This window comes from Lepidochelys olivacea (genome assembly GCF_965140295.1).
Source record: "Lepidochelys olivacea isolate rLepOli2 genome assembly, chromosome: 10".
Classification (NCBI taxonomy): Eukaryota; Metazoa; Chordata; order Testudines; family Cheloniidae; genus Lepidochelys; species Lepidochelys olivacea.
In genome coordinates this window covers 51,805,402-51,825,694 of record NC_140420.1, presented here as the reverse complement: position 1 = coordinate 51,825,694, position 20,293 = coordinate 51,805,402, and the positions used below count along the sequence as shown (strand labels likewise).

Here is a 20,293-nt window from a genome sequence, read left to right as displayed (position 1 = left end):
AGTTAATCGCGTGAGTTAACTGAGATTAATTGACAGCCCTAATAATATAGCTATATAAGTACGATAAAAAAGCCAACTGAAGTTATACTGAGGTTCAGATATCTATTCATCATCAATAACTATTTAACAAACTGGCTCAATTTACAACTCAAAACTGGATTTTAAATCAGTAAATCAAATATTGATAATAATAAGGTACCATTTTTACAAAATATCTTTTCTGATCTTAACTATACATCAAAGAGAATTAGATGTGAATTAAATAAAATTACTTACTTCCTGTATTTCATCTGGGACAGAGGAGTCCATCAACCTAAACAGCAAATTCCGAAGTGGGCCTGCCTGCCTTCCAAGAATGCTAGTAGCTACTCCTCCAGCTAACGCAAGAGCAAGATGATTAGAAAGTAACTTCAGGCACAACTTGAGGAAACTGTGATGTTCTCTGCAAAACAAAATGTTGTTGTTAATCTTGCCTGTAAATCAGCTTTGACACAATACAAGTTTAGGTCCCATGGGGGAACCGGGTCTTATACATGAGAATATAATCTTTCCAGGCCTCTCAAAAATCTTATTGATATTCTAATATAAAAGACAGATTGGTTATCCACCTGAGGGTGGAAGGCCGAGATAGCTGCTAGGTGGACCTTTATCGAGCTAATGGCCAAAACCTTGCCGTTTTAGGCACAAAAGATAGACCAAGATATGCAGGATTGAAGAATGCATTGGCGAAACTGCAGAACCAGACCAACTAGAGAAACACTTCCACTTAGAGAGGCAAGTAGACTTAGTAGATAGTATTCTACTATCCAACAGCACATCTTGAAACTCTTTTGAACACATTTGCTTCCTAGAATCTAACTATGGAGCATCCATGCTGCTAGATGGAATGTCTGCAGGTTTGAATGGCGCAAGCGACCAGAGTTTTGAGAAATCAGATCCGGGTCCAATGGAAGTGGTATCAGCTTTCACCAAAAGGGACAGGAGGTTGCTAGACCAGCGCAACAGGAAAGCATCTGTCATGGAACCCAGACTGTGACCCTGTAGGGAACAAAATTGCTGGCATTTCCTCTTGTATCTCACTGCAAACAGGTCTACCTGGGGACTCCCCCAGAGCTGGAAAATGGATCTGGTTACATCAGAAGGGACCACTCGTGGTGACTCGTAAATGACCTGCTTAGATAATCTGCCAACGCATTCTGTACTCTGAGAAGGTAATAGACATTGAGATAAATTGAGCTAGCAACGCAAAAATCCCATAAACAAATTGCATCTTGGCAGAACAGGGATGAGCAGGCCCCTTCTTGTTTGTAGAAACAGAACAATGCTGCTGTGTTGTCTGTGATAGTGAGCAGGCGTCTTCCCTTGATATGGGGTAGAAAACCTGACATGCCAGCCAGATAGCTGCCAACCCCCTGATATTTATGTTAAGAGTTAGGTCCTTTGTGAACCATATCCCCTGTGAGTGAAGGAACCCAGACAAACCCCTCAACCTACGGCAGATACATCCATTACTAGCATTAGCCATGGTTGAGGAGGGACAAATGGAACTCCTATGCAGACGTTAGTGGGGTTCGTCCATCAATCTACAGTGTCTAAAATGTGAGGGGGGGGGCCCTTGACCATAGTGGTCAGATGGTGACAGCACAGCAAAAATACTGAGGCCAGCCAACCTTGTAGAGTCCTCAGATACAATCTGGCATACCAGACTATATATGTACAAGAGGCTGTTTGTCCCAGACGCCTCATACAATTCCATACAGTTGTGATTGGGTAAGTCTTGAGATCTAAAATGATGGACTGAGTTGTCTGAATCCTTGTCTCTGGAAGGAAAAAAATGGTTACCTAACTCTCTAACTATTGTTCTCTGAGATGTGCTGAACAAGTCCATTCAACTGTAGGTTTGTGCATGCCTCATGCACAGCTGTCAAAGATTTTTCCCTTAGCAGTACCCATCAGGGCAGGGCAAGGGCCCTCTGGTGCCTTGTGCCACTGCACGCATGCATAAAGAGGCACACTGCCCCCAACCTTCCTCAGTTTTTTCACACCAGAAAGACTCTGATAAAGAGGGGAAGGCAGGCAGGTCATGGAATGAACATGTGCAACGCATTTTGAAGAACAGTTACAGAAAACCAGTTTTGCTTCTTCGAGTCATTGCACATGTCCATCCTACTGTAGTGATTCACAAGCAGTTCAAACTGGCAGGGGGCTCAGAGTCTACTTAAACGAGGATTAAAGGACAACTTGTCCAAACCTGGCATCCTCTCTGGATTGATGAGATATGGCATAGTGAGAGGCAAACGTATGGAGCAATGCCCATGTAGCTGCCTTACATATATCCAGAACTGGAACCCTAACCTGCAACCTGGTTGAGTGAGCCATTACTCTACTCGGAGGTGTGATGTCAACCAGCTGGTAAGATAAACAAAAGCAGCTGGAGATCCAGGCAGAGATCCTCCAAGTTGAGACTGGTTGGCCCTTTACTCTATCTGAAATGATGAAGAAGAGTTTAGTCGAAGACCTGAATGACCTAATCCAGTCTTGATAAAAGGTCAAAGCTCTTCTAACATCAAGAGTATGAAGCATTTCTTTCCCTTTACAGGAATGACACTTTGGAAAGAACGTTGGTAGATAATCTCGTGATTTAAATTCAATTTGGAGACCACTTTAGACAGGAATTTAGGGTGAAGCCAAAGTAAAACCTTGTCCCTAAAGAAAATTGTATAGGGAGGCTCTGACACTAAAGCTCATAGCCAAGGTTATGGCAACAAGGAAAGCTACTTTCACTGACATGTGTAACAAGAACAAGTTGCAAGCAGCTCAGGGGGTGGGGAACATCAACTTTGCTAGTACTAAACTTAAGCTCAACTGTGAAATATGATAAACCTATAGCTATAATCTGAACAAATCCTTCAGAAACCTGATGGACATGGGATTTGAAAAAAATTGATCCGTTATCCACAGGTAGATGGAAAGCGGATACCACTCCCAGATGAACTCTAATCAAACTAAGAGCCAATCCTTTAAGAACAAAAGATAGTCCAAGACGTGGCTAATCAGATCTTGAGCTAGAGGAATGCGCCTCTGAGGGACCAGGTATAAAATCTCTTCCATTTAGCAAAGTAAGCAGACCTAGTGAAGGCTTCCTGCTATTCAGTAGGACTTCCTGTATCCCTTTAGAGCAAACTTGTTCCAAAGTTGTCACCCACAAAGAATCAACACAATCAGCTAGAGAGCTTGAAGCCTGGGATGAAGAAATAAACCGTTGTGCTGGGAGATAAGATACACCTCTCTCAGGAACAACAGTTGAGGTCTGACTGATTTTCAACCCTATTAGCGATATCAATGTTGATGGGGCTATGCAGGGGCTATTAGAACAAGGTGAGCAGAATCTTGCTTACCTTTGGATAAGACTTTCAGCTGAGGCCCCCTCGGGGAGGAAAAAGATGACTTTTGTTTTTTCTTGCTGCAAACATGCCCACTTTGGGAGTTCCCCACTGCTGGAATATGGATCTGGAAATGCCCAGTCAGAGAGATGACTTGTGGTGGCCTGTGAACAACCTGGTCAGGTGGTCTGCCAGAGAGTTTTGAACTCCTGGAAGGTAAGGTGCTTTCGGGTTGATGGAACTGATAATGCAAAAGTTCCATAGGAGGATTGCTTCCTGGCATAACATTGTGGATCAGGCCCCTCCTCGTTTGTTTACATAAAACATAGTTGCTGTGTTGTCCATGAGCACCAATAAGTTCCACGTCCTGATGTGTGGAAGGAATGCCATGTAAGCTAGGTGGATGGCACAGAGCTCCCTAACATTTATATGGAGTCAGATCCCGGGGAGACCAATGCCCCTGACTCTAAGTGAGCGTCAGTTGTGGAGGGGCAAAGGGAACTCTCTTGCAAACATCAGCAGAATCTATCCACCAGTCCAGGGAGGATAAGACCCCATGGGGATACTTGAACCACACTGTCTGCATGATAACAGGCTGGTGAATACACCGAGGCTATCCTACCCTGTAAATGTCTGAGGTGCAGTCTGGCATGCTGTATCTCGTAAGTTCATGCTGCCACGTGACCTAGAAGTTTGAGGCAGTTCCAAACTTTGATGATAGGATGCACCTTTAGACCTAGAGCAATAAGACACAGCTTGGAACCTCTGCTACGGTAGGAAAGCCCTGGCTTTTGTAGAGTCCAGGACTGCCCCAATTAATTCTATTCTTTGTACAGACGGCAGGACAGATTTCTATGCATTGATTAGTAGCCCCAGTACATCAAAAGTGGATTGAATACTGCCAATGCTGGAAAGCACCTGAGATCTGGACCAGGCTCTTACTTGCCAGTCAGGTAAGGAAACACATGGACTCCTAACAGTCAGGATGATGGTGCAGAGGCCATGGTCCTAGCAGCCGAGTCAGCTGCATCCAAATCAGCCTGCAGTGAAGTTCTTCCCATCAACTTCCCTTTATCGACCAGAGAAAGGAACTTCTGCTTAGTCTCCTCAGGCAACTTGTTCTTAGATTTTACAATAACATCACAGATCTTAAAATCATATCACCCTAATAAAGCCTGTTGGCTGGTGATTCTAAGCTATAACCCTGCCATAGAATACATTTTTCTCAGCAAGTCCAGCTTTTTTGCATCCCTTGACTTAGGGGTAGATGCCGGATTCGCCTAGCACTCCCTCTCGTTGGCAGCCGAGACAACCAGTCACCCTGGAGGGGCCTGGGAATAAAAATGCTCAAAACCCTCGGTGGCCACAATACCTGCACTCCACTAGCTTTGCTGTGGGAGGGAGGAGAGTTTGCCAGAGAGCCTTGTTAGGTTCTAAAATTGCTTCATTAATTGGCAGAGCCACTTGAGATGGAGCAGCAGAGGCATCGACGAGGCAGTGAGAAGATTCCCTAACTGCCTCCACCTGAATATCTATGGCCAAAAGCCCCCCTTTTTTAAGAGCTCCTGGTGAGCCTTGCAGTCATCAGGAAGAGGCAAAAACACCCCCAAAGAAACTGCTTCATCTGGAGAGGAGGATGAAACTAGCCCAGATTTAGGCTGTGCCTCCTTGGTTAGCTGTCCTGACAGATGTTCCTCAACACTTTCTTCCTGCTCAGTACCAGACTCAGTAGCAGGTTCAGGAGGGGATCGATGAGTTGATTTCCCACGTCTATCCAAGGAAACTGAATGTGACTGACATAGGGAGGATTCAGAAGGGGAAGGAAACCCTGACTCACAAGTTCAGAAAGGCCAGTGAAAGAGTGCTGGACCCTAGTGTCACAGGTCACATGTCCATGTCAGCACCAGTTTCAGGGTCTTACAAATACCCCAAGTGGTAAGGTCTAGGACAGGCGTAGGCAACCTATTGCACGTGTGCCAAAGGGGGCATGCGAGCTGATTTTCAGTGGCACTCACACTGCCCGGGTCCTGGCCACCAGTCTGGGGGGCTCTGCATTTTAATTTAATTTTAAATGAAGCTTCTTAAACATTTTAAAAACCTTATTTACTTTACATACAACAATAGTTTAGTTATATATTATAGACTTATAGAAAGAACTTCTAAAAACATTAAAATGTATTACTGGTACGCAAAACCTTAAATTAGAGTGAATAAATGAAGACTTGGCACACCACTTCTGAAAGGTTGCCGACCTGTGGTCTAGGAGAAGAGTGGCAAGACACACTTTGCACCTGGGAAACATAAGAGTCAACCTCCAAGTCAGAAAAGTTGCTTTCTCCTGACCACAGAGGGGCCAATCCAGTCGGCTCCGGGAACTGGTGCCAGGAGTCCAGGGAAAAGCAAAGACAAGACATTATTGCTTGCTTACATCTCTACAGTACCAAAGAATAAGAGCTCCAGAATGGAGCTGACTTGATGCTGGGCACTATACTGAGGAAGCTGAAGTCAAGCGGTCTACCGCTACAGGAGGAGTGATCTCCTGCACTACTGTGGAGACCGGCACCAATAAGCTCAGCAAGCCTCTTGCAGCTTGAGGGTGAAGATGGTACTGGGACAGTCTCTGACTGGTAGACAAGATATATAGATAGTGCCAAAGATGATGAAGATGCTGCTTTGGACTCTAGACTTGATAGTGCCTAGCTCAGCACCACAATCAACGGTGTCGACCCAGCTGATCGATGAGTTGAGGAGTGATTTGATTTTAACTGCACTCTATTCAACACTCTGTTCCCTTTCTTGGAAGGCTGAGGGACCAGAGAGATCTGCCTCTCCCAGCAGTGTCCTTGGAAGCCTTCTACTTTTTCCTTGGCAGTGGTGATGGAGAGCAGTGCCGCATCACACTTGGTGCACGTCTCACAGATGCTGAAGTTCTTGGTACCATCTCTGACCGAGAAGGCGCTGAAGGTGGTCTCAGAACACCTCCATCAAAAGAAACTTCAGCCTACCCTCTCCATCTTTCTTAAGCTTGAAGTTCTTGCAAATCTGGTACTGATCCCTAATATAAGACTCATGCTAGCACTTCAAACTAGAGTGCGGGTTTCTCACAGGCATGGGCTTAAAGCACTCCAGACAGGGCTTGAATCCCAGTGCCCAATGCATCCCTTGGTACCAATAATGGAACCCCAAACTTGGCGAACTGAGAATAAATTAACTCAACAAATACTAACTAACCCTAATGACTAAACAAATATGTAATTACATGTAAGAAAAAACAGCTGAGAGCACTTGTTAAAGCAAAGCCAACAGATTAAAACAATCATCACAGGCAGTAAGAAGGAACTGAGGGGGGCCAGGGGCAGCTCCTCCCTGAATACATGTATGCAGTGGCTTGCTACTGCACAAGGCACACAAGCTACCTCGATGTGTACCACTGAGGGGAAAAAATTTTGACAATGGTCCTTGGGATGTACACACACCAAGAGCGAAATGCACATGTGTAATCACCCAAAGAAGAGTAGTTTGATTTTTGGCATTGAAAAAAATATTGTATTGCAAAACAAAATATATCTGAAATGCAAAGGCTGTTTAATCCAGGAAACCAAAATCCCAAATCTTTACTATTAAAAACAAAAAAACAAAACCAAATATGTATATACTGTATAGATACCTTGATGAAGGGAAAGGAAGAGGAGGAATCTCACTGTTAATTTTATCACAGTACCGCTCAAGAAAGGAGCGCAGATGGGAGAAGGTACTTTCTTCCAGGTCTACACAATAAGGTCTGTGCCATGCAACAACTTGTCTGGAATCAAACATAAGAAATGCATGAAGTACACTGAAATAAATGTACATGTAAAACATGCAACTATCTGTATAATAAATTAACAGTTACAGTAAATTAATACGGTTGTCACGTCAAGGACACTATCATTGCATTCATAGGCAGCAGGGACACTTGCTGGGATTATCTGGGTTTCTCTCACTTAATTCTCTGCCATTGCAGGGACCTCAGTCCCTCCTATTCTCTGCCTGTGGCACATAACCGTTTAGTGTCCTGTGGGCTATAATACATAGGTCTAAGTTTGGTTGTTGGGTTCAGTGACTCTGAGTAGTGTTGGTGGCCTGTGATATACAGGAGGTCAGACTAAATGATATGGTGGTTCCTTCTGGCTTAAAACTCTAAGGTTTTGGCTCATAGCTTGACCTAACAAAATAGTTATCTGATTGGGGCAGAAAATCTTCCTGATTCTTGTAGCTAGTTTCTCTTTTTTCTGTAAATGTCTCTCTGAATCAAACACTGAGCAACTAAAACAAAATATGTGCTTTTATGGGTACCTCAAATATAGGGACATGGGATTTTTTTTGAAGCTGATTCTTAGAGGAGCTGTAAAACATTCTCAAAACTAGTTTGGCATCATGAAAGTTACTAATTAACTACAGAAATTTTGACATAATACTGACAGTTTGAAGGGATGCAGTCATTTGATGTTATATGAAATTAACTAATTTTCGAAATTCCAATTTCCACTATAGCTCCCTTTAAAACGGAAGGTTTTGAAAAAAAAATTCTGTCATCCTTAAAAAAATTGTTAAGAGTTTCTCTAGTTCTATGTTGCTTTTTATCAGGGTCTTCTCTGTTAAACTGCTTCAGCTTCAAGCATGGACAAGGCCTAACAAACAATTTTTAAAAACTGATTTAGGTCAACCAGAGCGAACACCTACATGGACACACTTATTTTGATGTTAGAATGGCTTATTTCAGTTAAGTAATAACAATTCCCAATTAAGTTAAACTAAAAAAGCCTCTCAAACTGAAGTGTGTCTATCCTTGAGGTTTGTTTACACAAGACGTGAGACATTTTTTTCCTTGCTAATAGATTATACAGGGAAACAATGTAACTGACACAAAGTGCTGTCATATCCACAAAATAAACAAACTTGAAAAACAATTATTTTTCAACTTTTCAGTTTTATTAACCTTAAATGTTCTTTGTCCAATAGTAGGTACAAAGCTTTCAGAGAAAATATTTCTGAATTGACAGTGTCCCTATCTGTTATAGCTGTTAAACACGAATCACAATGATAAAAAAAACCAAAACAGAAAATCTTTAAAGCATTATAAACAGAACTATTGCAATACTGTGATGTACAATGCTGTTAACAAGTACAATTAAAAATTTTAACATACATCAGGTTATTTTTATAAAATGTAGTATTTTACCTGTCCCTTGGAAGGGCTGTCCAGGCAAGGCTATGCGACGTGCCAGCTGAAATCTGTTGAATTGCTATTCCGTCTAAACCACTTACTTTCTTTGGTTTAGTAATGGGACCAGTGGAATTTCCCTGACCGCACTGTCCCATGGAATTGTTACCCCAAGCATAAACTTCATTATCTAAAGAGATAATCAAAGAAGGAAATAAAATGTGTGGCTCAGTGTCTTTTAATCAAAGATAATTATAAACACCCTATATACCATATTTATATTACCATGAGAGAGTGCCAAACAATGGCTGTCACCAATTGACGTATCAACTATTCTTGTAGCAGCCAGCTCTTCAATCAGCTTGGGTCTAAGAGCAGTAGCTTCTGAAGAACCACAGCCTAGGCATGCACCACAGCCCCACGCATATACCTAAAAACACAAATATACATATAGGTTTCAAACACAATATTATTGGTATTTGTCAAGAGACAGAGCTACAGAAGACTGTGTGTGTGTAATTACTGCAATTATACCTGTAATTGCACAAGCAAGTTATGTATGTATACTTGTATTTATGCACTCTGTACAAATCTGGACTCTGATATACCCACTTATATAAAAATTCCTGACTGCTTCATAAATTAATTATACACATTATGCCACGGAAAATTCTTCGGGATAACAATTCTCCAATATACAACACAAGAAAAAATATTTGAGAAATTAAATGACCTCAAACCTCCATAATTTCCAAAATCATCATTACACATAAACTATAAAAGATTATTCTTCTGTTTTTAGTCCCAACATTATTTGGTATATAAAACATCCTGTTGTGGGTAAATTTAATCCAGAATTCCTTCCCATTTGTAGGCTTAAATTTCAATCAATCACACCTCACAATACCTTTACAAACAAATCAAAACAAATACTAAAAGAGTTGCAATTACATGTTAAGTAACTGGGGTTAAAAGAGATTTTAGTAAGGGTGATGGACAAATATGGCTGTTGAAATTTAGCAAACAATGCAACAATCAAAATTTATCTGAAATATATGTATAAACCTTAAAAAATTATTTTCTTTGGTTATCAAGACCCTTGGGACCACAGACCTTTTCTTTACTATCTGACATGGACAGGAATGGACTGCTGAATCCGGGCCCAAGTACATATATGGCTTTATATAAACAATGTATTCAAACCTATTACTATATATGCTGTAATGTTCATTAAGACTATGAAATACTCTATATAACAGCTCCACATTTCTGTATTACCCTTTAAAAGAGAACCTTTGCAAGACTGGACCTTTGGTGTTTTGCATTTATAATACAGAAATGTATACTAAATATACAGATAGAAATTATAAAATGTAGTTCTAGTCTGTAAAGATAAACATATATTCTTTTTCTATATATATTATAATCTTGGGAATTTTTTCCCTATAGACTGAAGAAGTCATGTGGCACTTGAATATTATACTACAGCTATAGTATATTACTGGAAAACAGAAATAATTGTTATGTATGACAACTACGATTATAAACTATGATATTAGTTACCACTTGTACCAATTTTGATCTTGAGGAAGGATGACAGCACTGCATGAATTATTGTGTGATAGATCCTAGATATGTTAATAAAGTTGTGGCCTAGTTAAACCACACTCCTGGTGTCTTGTCTTTCTTCCAGCTATGCTTGGAACAAATTATACTTCTCTAAATTGTATTCCTCTAAACAGAGCATCTATGCTAAGTAAAATTTTACATACCTGTTGTATAACATTTAAGATTTTTTTTGGTTTTAAAGTGTCTCAAAGGCGTATATTCCTTTTCATAATTTTAACCAAAATAATAACCATACACATTTAAATAACAAGTCTCGGGCATCTTGTCAAACAGCAAGACTGTCGTTCAAGTAAAAATATCTTTTTGCCTACCTGTCCTGTTGATGTCAAGGCAAGTGAAGATTGGCTCCCAGCACATACTTTGCGAATGAACATTCCTTGTAAAGCTTCTATAACCTTAGGTTTATATACTCTATTGGTATCACCATGGCCGAGTTTACCTATCAGACAGACACATAAGGTAATATTAGACAAAAGTAACCTGCAGTTATGACAGTTATGTGAAGATTTAACTTCCCAAACAAAAGCCTTTCAGATTTCTAAACATTTGCCTCAGTGTTTCTCTTTGGTAGGTAAGTGTTTTGCTTTATTTTTAAATTACTTTATTGCTATTCAGTAGAAGGAAGCATAGAGGTTGTAGTAGATGTTTACTGAACACACACCTAGCAGACTAAACTGAGTTTTTTCACTAATGTGTTGCTTAGCTCCTCATTTTGTGATCTGTCATTTACTTAAGTCTTCTTAAATGTGAAGCCTTAGCATGTTTAGTAAAACAAAAATCCAACTCTATTTTTTTTTTAACTTAAAGGATGGCCTGAAAAGTTTTTCTGAAGTTTTCTAACAGTCCTTCATACGTTAATATGTCTGTTTTTAAGCCCTTCACATAATTTTAAGGTTTTCTGTCTTTTCTTCCTCGAAGTTTCTCTTTTGAATTCAGCCCTTTGCCCTCAGAAGTTCACGTAATGTCATTTTCTGTGAAAGAGCAGTTGTGACCGGGTGTATAAACCCCACACTAGACCTGAAGTTAAAGCGCAACCATAGGCCCAAACGACCCAGCCCAGCTGCAACTGCAGAACATATTTCAGATGGAGGAGGGAACTTAAAAGGAAAGCAGACAGTTCAGAAGGGGGTTGAACAGGCAGGGATAAGGACCTGCCTTGGGAGCTGCTGCAAAGGGGTGCTACAGGAGCTTTCATCTGGAGAAAAGGAGCCTAACTGCTCTGCCCAGACAGAGCAAAGGACAGTCCAGTCCATATCTTTCTCTTTTACTGGTCCACCACAGTAAAAAAAACGGTTACTTACTTTGTCGTAACTGTTGTTTTTCGAGATGTGTTGTTCACGTCCATTCCACATTAGATGTGTGCGCACTGCATGCACGAGCGTCGGAAACTTTTTCCCTTAGCAGCTCCCATTGGGCCAGCGGGCCCCCTGAGTGGCGCCACTGCGCCCCGCATATATACCCCTGCTGGCCCGACCCCCTCCAGGTCCTTCTTGCTGGCGACTCCGACAAAGGGGTAGGAGGGTGGGTGGTGGAATGGATGTGAACAACACATCTCGAAGAACAGTTACGAGAAAGTAAGTAACCGTTTTTTCTTCTTCAAGTGCTTGTTCACGTCCATTCCACATTAGGTGAATTACAGCTTACCTCTGGAGGACGGTAGGAGTCACGGAACAACTGCTCGGAGGACCGCTCTGCCAACTGCCACGTCCTCTCTGGCCTACTGGTTGACCACACAGTGGGTCGTGAAAGTGTGCACCAAAGACCAGGTGGCTGCTCTGCAGATCTCCTGGATGGGGACCTGTCCCAGGAACACTGTGGAAGTCGCCTGCGCCCTGGTCAAGTGGGCCGGGAACACCTCGGGGCGGGAACACCTGCGAGCTCATAGCATGCCCTGATGCAGCTTGTAATCCAAGACGAAATCCGCTGCGCCAACACTGGGAGGCCTTTTAACCTCTCGGCCACAGCCACAAACAACTGTGCGGATTTGCAAAAGGGCTTGGTGCGCTCCAAATAGAACGCCAGCACTTGACGCACATCCAAGGTGTGCAAGCTGCAGTGACTCGGGTCCGTATGGGGTTTCGGGAAAAACACCGGCAGACAAGTGTCCTGGCCCAGATGGAATTGGGACACCACCTCAGGGAGGAACATGGGGTGCGGCCGGAGCTGCACCTTGTCCTTGTGAAATACTGTGTATGGTGGCTCAGAGATGAGGGCCCTCAGTTCGGACACCCTTCTGGCCGAGGTAATGGCAACCAGAAACGTCACCTTCCAGGAAAGGTGGAGGAGAGAACAGGTAGTGAGGGGCTCGAAAGGGGGTCTCATGAGTTTAGAAAGGACCAGGTTAAGGTTCCATGGAGGGACTGGGGGGCGGGAGTAAAGAAACACCCTCTCCAACCCTTTAAGGAACCGTCCCACCACTGGGTGGGAAAAAACCAAGCCCCCGAGAACCCCGGATGGAAGGCAGAGATGGCCGCCAGGTGCACTCTGACTGAGGATGGGGTTAGTCCTTGCTGCTTGAGGTGCAGGAGGTATTCCAGAATGGCCTGCACCGGGGCCTGGCCCGGCCGCACCTGTTGTGGTTCACACCAACACGAGAACCTTTTCCACTTGGCCATATAGGCCGCCCTGGTAGAGGGCTTTCTACTGCAAAGCAGAATTTGCTGCACAGGAAGGGAGCACTGGCTCTCCAGGGCGTCTAGCCACAGACCCTCCATGCCATCAGGTGCAGTGACTGCAGGTTGGGGTGGAGAAGCCGCCTGCCGTCCTGAGTAATTAGGTCCCAGTGTAGGGGCAGGACTACTGGGGCTCTAGGAGCTATGTGTACCAGTGTTGGCAGACCCAGGCTGTGGCGATGAGGATCACCGCCGCCCTGTCCCTGCGCACCTTGAGCAGGACCTTGTGCACCAAGGGGAGCAGGGGAAAGGCATACATCAAGCTCCCTCTCCACGGGATCGCAAATGTGTCCGCGAGTGAGCCCGGGCTGTGGCCCGGAACAAGCAGAACCGCGGGCCCTGGGCATTGGCCCTGATAGCAAACAGATCTACCCGGGGAAACCCCCACCTGCAGAAGAGCGAAAGCATGACGTCCGCCCAGAGCGTCCACTCGTGCATGCAGTATGACCTGCTGAGGGAGTCCGCCAGCTCGTTCCGTACTCCCGGGAGATTGCATAGCCCATGCGATTCATCTCGAGGCATCCTAAGGTCCCAGAGGAGGAGAGCCTCACGACAGAGTGGCGAGGAACGAGCCCCGCCCTGCTTGTTTATATAAAACATGGCAGTAGTGTTGTCTGTGAGAACTGTCACGCTGCAACCACTCAGCGTGGCATGAAAGGTCTGGCAGGCGAGACAAACCGCCCTGAGCTCCTTCATGTTGATACGGAGCGACCGCTCTGCCTCGGACCACAACCCCATAGTCATGAGGTCCCCCAGGTGAGCCCCCCATCCGTGGTCTGATGCGTCCATCATCAGCATCAGGTCCGGAAGTGGGGCAGCAAAGGGGATGCCTTCGCAAACCACAGGCTGGGACTGTCACCACAGCAGGGACTCCAGCACATCCCTTGGGGATGTCACTACCAGGTCCAGGGGGTCCCTGCCTGGTACACCTGAGCGAGCCACGCCTGCAGAGTCCTGAGTCTCAGGCTGGCATGCCTGACCACGTGTGTGCATGCTGCCATGTGGCTCAGCAGCCACAGGCAGCATCTGGCCGTTGTTGTTGGAAACTGGCGCAGGGAGGCCACTGCCTCTTGGATAGCCCAGAATCAGGATACCGGAAGGCTTGCCCCGACCTGCACTGACCGCCCCTATGAATTCCACTCTCCGTGTGGGTACGAGCGTGGACTTGGGGATGTTGACCAGGAGCCCAAGCTCTTGGAACAATCTCAGGGCCACCTCCACATGGCCCCGTACCTCCGCCTCGGATCAGCCCACCAGGAGCCAGTCGTCGAGGTACGGGTACACCCGGATTCTCTGCCTCCGTAAGAAGGCCGCCACCACCGCAATGCACTCCGTGAACAGCCTTGGGGCCGTGGCTAGACCCAACGGAAGAACCACAAACTGATAATGTTCTCGGCCCACGGTGAAGCGTAGGAACTGCCGATGTGCTGGCAAAATGGCGATATGAAAGAACACGTCCTTCATGTCAAGGGTGGCGTACCAGTCCCCCAGATCCAGGGAAGGGATGATGGTGCCCAGAGAGACCATTCGGAACCAGGCCTTGACCAGGAATTTGTTGAGCCCGCGCAGGTCTAGGATTGGGCGAAGGCCCCCTTTGGCCTTGGGGATGAGAAAGTACCGGTAGTAGAACCCTTTTCCCCTTAGGTTGTGAGGCACCGCCTCTACCGCCCCCACCCCCGTAGCAGCGAGCAGACTTCCTCCTCTAGGAGATGCTTGTGAGAGGGGTCCTTGAAGAGGGACGGGGAAGGGGGGTGGGGTAGGGGGAGACAAACTGCAGCGCGTACCCGTTCCGCACCGTGCATAAGACCCAACGGTCCGGCGTAATGGTGGACCACGCACGGGAGAAATGGGACAGGCGGTTCAGGAAACAAAGGGACGGATCCGGTGACTGGTCTGGTACGCTGTCCTCAAGCGCACCTTCAAAAGCCTGGCTTAGTGCCCGGCTGGGGTTTGTGCTGGCCTTGGCTCTGGCCCGGCGCATTATTGTTATTATTGTTATTGCGCCATCGCCTGTTATCCCTGCCTCACCTACGGTAAGGCTCATGTCTGTGGTGAGGCTGGTACTGGCGTTGAGGGGGAGGCTGAGGCTTAAAGGGCTCCCTCTGGGTCGCTAGTCGCTAGGGTGTGCCTACCCAGCGACTTGAGCATAGCCCGCAAGTCCTTGAGGCTATGCAGCCTCGCGTCTTTCTGATCCGAGAAGAGCCCAGACCCTTCGAAGGGGGAGGTCCTGGAGCGTATTCTGGACCTTGGGGGGCAGCCCTGACTCCTGGAGCCATGCCGAGCGCCTCATGACCACCCCTGACGTGATTGTTCTAGCTGCCACGTCTGTCAAATCCAAGGAGGCCTGGAGAGAGGTCTTGGCTACTGCCTTGCCCTCGTCCACCCGGGCCTTCTGTTGGGAACCTTGCCGGAGGTTGTCCTTAAACTTCCCCACTGCCACCCAGGAGTTGAAATTGTGACGGTTGAGGATGGCCTGCTGGTTAGCAATCCTCAACTGAAGGCCCCCAGATGAGTACGCCTTTCTACCAAAAAGGTCCAGGTGTTTTGCTTCCTTGGTCTTAGGGGCCGGGGCCTGCTGTCCATGGAGCTCCCTTTCGTTCACCACTGAAACCGCTAGGGAGCCTGGACTCGGGTGGCAGAATAGGAACTCATAGCCCTTAGCTGGGGCAAAGCATTTTCGCTCCACTCCTTTAGCCGTTGGAGCACTGGAGGCCGGGGTCTGTCATATAGTCTTATAGTTAGACTGAATGGTCTTAATGAGCGAGAGCACTATTCTGGATGGCCCTTCGGGGCTCAAAATGTCCACCATGGGGTCCTCCTGCTCAACCATCTCCTCAGCCTGCAACCCCAAATTTTGGGCATCTCTGTGCAGCAGTTCCTGGTGGGCTCTATGGTCTATTGGCGGAGAGCCTGATACCTCTGTACCCACCACCGCTCATCAGGGGAAGACAAGGAGGTTAGTTGCTGCTCGATCCCCTCTGGTTGGTCCTCCTGCTCCCCATCTTCCGTGGCAGGGGCCCCCAGCTCAGGCCGGGGCAGGAGTCCATGGGACAGCACTGGGCTCGGTGCCGGACTCTCCAGTCTAAGCTGGGGGGATGCTGGAGGCCTGGATACTGTTGCCTCCGGCACCGTCTGGCGTCGGTGCGGGGACCGGGACCTCTGCACCAAGTAACTTGCCCTGGACGGGGCCCCTTGGCACTCCTGATAGCCCCAGGGGGTCCAGAAGGGCCAATGGCCTGGCAGCCCCCATTGAGGTTGCCAGCTCCCCGGAGGGTCCCTGCTGTCCGGGCCCTGGTGTGGGTAGCTATAGCGGCTGGAGCCGACGCCGGACTGTGGCAACGGCGATCGCAAAGGCCATGGCAGTGCCAACCATCTGTTTACTGGTGGGAGAATGAGCGGCTCCTGGCTGAGCGTTCCCTGGACCGGGACCGTCTACGGGAGACCTCTGGCGAGAGCCATCTCAACTCAATTTTGGCAACAAAAATGATTAGGGGACTGGAACACATGAGTTATGAGGAGAGGCTGAGGGAGCTGGGATTGTTTAGCCTGCAGAAGAGAAGAATGAGGGGGGATTTGATAGCTGCTTTCAACTACCTGAAAGGGGGTTCCAAAGAGGATGGCTCTAGACTGTTCTCAATGGTAGCAGATGACAGAACGAGGAGTAATGGTCTCAAGTTGCAGTGCGGGAGGTTTAGATTGGATATTAGGAAAAACTTTTTCACTAAGAGGGTGGTGAAACACTGGAATGCGTTACCTAGGGAGGTGGTAGAATCTCCTTCCTTAGAGGTTTTTAAGGTCAGGCTTGACAAAGCCCTGGGATGATTTAACTGGGAATTGGTCCTGCTTTGAGCAGGGGGTTGGACTAGATGACCTTCTGGGGTCCCTTCCAACCCTGATATTCTATGATTCCTCCCGGTGCCAGTCTCTGGGCAGTGCTGGAGAGCGATGTGCCCTTCCTGGTGCTTCTTCGCGTCAACCCACTGCCGGTGCTGCAACCTCTTTCTGGGCCGCTGGCAAGTGCAAGTCTGCGGAGTCGGAGCTCAACCGGGACCAACTCTGGGAGCGGTGCCAGGACGGTGTCTTTGAGCGGCACACCATTGCCGGCTTACCCCTTGACGGCGCCCGAGGCATGGGTGCCAGAGGGTTCTCCACATATGGGAGGGGGCTCGCCGCCGACAGCTCGATGAGGTCCTTTGCGGCCTCAAAAGGTGCCAGGCGTAGAGGGCTGACCCGTTATGTCCTCAAGCCCATCCTCCGCACTGAGCTCACTTAGGTCTGGGCTCAGTGGGGCTTGTGCCGCCGGGACCGCCTGCGTCAGCGCCGGTACCGCGGCCTTTCCTGCTCTTGGTCAGCGCTCGGGGCCTTGGGAGGCGCCAGCCTCCTGTGCGGGGAACGACCGCGCCTTCCTTTAGGCTGCACCAGGGGCCACACCGGGGAGGACCATCTGTGCCGGGGCCTAGCCTGGAGCTTCGGGGCCGGGTCTGAGGAAGCCTGAGCCAGTGTCGGGCGCTCCGGGCCCAGCGGCTGCAATGCAGCCTCCATCAACAGTTGCGTTAGGCGAAAGTCTATTTCTTTCCTTGTCCTTGGCTTGAACGCCTTGCAAATCCTACACCTTTCAGTTTGATGTCTGTCCCCCAGGCAACGTAGACACAAGTCGCGGGGGTCACTAACTGGCATAGGTTTGTGACACGTGGCGCAAGCCTTGAAGCCGTGAGCCTGCGGTATGCCCTGCGGCCCGGGGCCAGTGCTGGAGACCTCCAAACACCTAATCACTTAAGTGTTCACAATCTATATGTAAACGAACTGAAAACAGCTACTCTCCGGCTAAGGGACTGCTCTTCTATGAGAGAGAAAGGGGGTGCGGGGGGTTGTTCCAACACCACCATGGACGGTAAGAAGGAACTGGAGGGGGTCAGGCCAGCGGGGGTATATATGCGGGGCGCAGTGGCGCCACTAAGGGGGCCCACCAGCCTGACGGGAGCCGCTAAGGGAAAAAGTTTCCGACACTTGTGCACGCAGTGCGCGCACCCCTAATGTGGAATGGACGTGAACGAGCACTCAAAGAAGAACTTGGATTATAGAGAGTGGGTGATAAGGAAAAGGCCCAGGGAGTGCAGACTTAAGGCGCTCCTAGGTGCTAGACCCTTGGTAATCCTTGCAGGGCTCTGGGTTGGAGCCCAGTAGAGTGAGAGGATCCAGGCTCCCCTACCAACCCCCCCCTGTGTATATTGTGTATCATTTAATATTTTAATGTAATATTAAAGTCAAAATGAAACATTTCAATGGTCTTGCATAGAAAATTTCCTGAATTTTACAGGACATTTTGGTTTTCATTCCAATTTGGAACAATTCCTCCTCCCTTCCCCTTCCCCCCGACCCGGGGTCAGAATTCCCCATGTAATGAAAGTTCTAGTTCCCAACTAGCTCTATTAATCACTGATGGCAATATGAGCTGCTGCTCTGAGCTTTTTCACCTTTCACACACATACACTGCGCTAGGAGGTCGCAAAGTAACAGCTTTAATCTTAACAAATCCAGCTGCTCTAAGGAAGACAGTGAGTAAGTAGAAAAGCTTGATAGAGGAATCCTATATGCACTTCTGGCACTGAAATAGCTGTAAAGACAGGAGATGGCAGAGTCTGAGTCTCTCTTATTTTGGCTTTTCCTGAGAGATGTGGTAGTGACAGCAACTATTCCAAATATATATATAAAAAAAAACATTAAAAGTTTTGACAAAAACAAATAAAACAGAAGTAGAACTTCATGGCTCAGGAGTCACATGAGATGAAAAAGTGAACGAACTTGAAAAAACTTTACACTACCTTTAAATATTTCATTCTACATATTTGCAGACATGATAAACTTTTAGTCCATTTTTACACAAAGTCTACGTTCTAATATTAAAACTTATCCTTATATATTGTGTATATCCTTGTGTATTGACTTCACTATACCATTTCTGTCTTAAGAACTACCAAATAAAACAAAGAAGTCAAAGTACATGGACTGTACTCTGGTTGGAATCATATGGAATGGTAATTGAGCTAATAGTGATCACTTCCATAGGATGTAAATGCATAAAAGATACTTGTACTGAAGAATGTTACACCAAAATGTATTGGATTTGAAGCCCATAATGAAGATTGTGAAATACATCTTAGTTTCCCTATATCTTCTGACAAGAAGTTATTCCACCTAAAAAAATCACAGATTAGATTCTGACCTCTCATACACAGGCGTATTGACATGCACAGCAATAAAAAAATAAAATAAAATAAAAATAATAGAAAAAACGTATGTAGCTTAATTCCAATGTGTTTCCCGCAAAAAATGGGTGAATCTCATTATAAGTATATTAAATATATGGAAACTGATGGGCATGTACTTAATTTCTCTATACAAGATCACACAGCAACCAGGATTACGACTTCAGAGACCCTGTGCTATAATCACTGTACAATGCTACTTCAGTAAGGTCAGGTAAAATCATGCGGATCTTGTAGTTTTACAAGTCTCTCACACTAAAAGACATTATAATTGAAATGTATGGTAAAAATCAATACATACAAATGTCTTTTTTTTTTTTTTAAACTCTTCATGGACTTGCCTCAACTTATCACATGAACTTAAATCTCCTCTTACACCCCTGAACAAGTCCTTCTGCTTAATTACAATCTTCCTTTCTGTATCTTTACACAATTTCACAAGATATTTGCATCTACAAACAACCTTTTACCTCAGCGTCTCACCAATCCTCAGTTTTAGCTCCTCTGTGGATAACAACTCAGTCCATTTGATGTGCAACAGATTTTTCAAAAATGTAGAAATACTTCATCATATTTCATATCACAAATGACCCATGTTAACTATTATTAAAATTTTAGTTTTTACATACCATTATCTCCTCCTCCAAATGACCACACTGTTCTTCCATCTTTGGATAGCGCTATTGTGTGTGAACTGCCACAGGAAACTTCTCCCACATTGCTAATGTCTTTTACTAAAGTTGGAATGTTACGGCTATTGCTGTCACCATGACCTTGGAAAAACAAAAAATGTATTTTGATATGTTTCCTTCCTCCTGTTTATGAATTTTAAGATCCATCTGTAATTATAATGCACAACAGAACTTTGCTAATTCATCACCTTGTAATTGACACAAAAATTTTATGTTTCTGCTTACTTCTCAGCAATGATTTAATAGAAAAGTTCTGTAGTAAGGTCTCAAATTACCAACCCTTCATTATTTTTACAAAATGTACTACAGAATGTTTACTAGTGCATTATGATGCATCATAATTTAGGGAAATTTCTTACCCACTAATTAGATTTGCGTCACCAAAACTAGGCTAGATGGGGATAACGTACCCTTTCTAATGCTGGTTTGTAGCTAGCCCAAAAGGTAG

At 45.9% G+C, this 20,293-nt stretch overlaps 1 protein-coding gene across 1 annotated transcript in view; it reads right to left on the bottom strand.

The window, feature by feature from the left end:
• Window positions 1-20,293, bottom strand: part of HERC1 (HECT and RLD domain containing E3 ubiquitin protein ligase family member 1) — a 213,642-nt gene that overhangs the window by 142,214 nt on the left and 51,135 nt on the right. The window contains exons 7-12 of the mRNA XM_084641722.1: window positions 19,783-19,926; window positions 10,527-10,654; window positions 8,872-9,016; window positions 8,605-8,776; window positions 7,051-7,185; window positions 277-442 (exon numbers count right to left, since the gene is read on the bottom strand). Of these exons, the coding sequence (XP_084497848.1) occupies window positions 277-442; window positions 7,051-7,185; window positions 8,605-8,776; window positions 8,872-9,016; window positions 10,527-10,654; window positions 19,783-19,926 (890 nt within the window). The remainder of the gene's footprint in view (window positions 1-276; window positions 443-7,050; window positions 7,186-8,604; window positions 8,777-8,871; window positions 9,017-10,526; window positions 10,655-19,782; window positions 19,927-20,293) is intronic.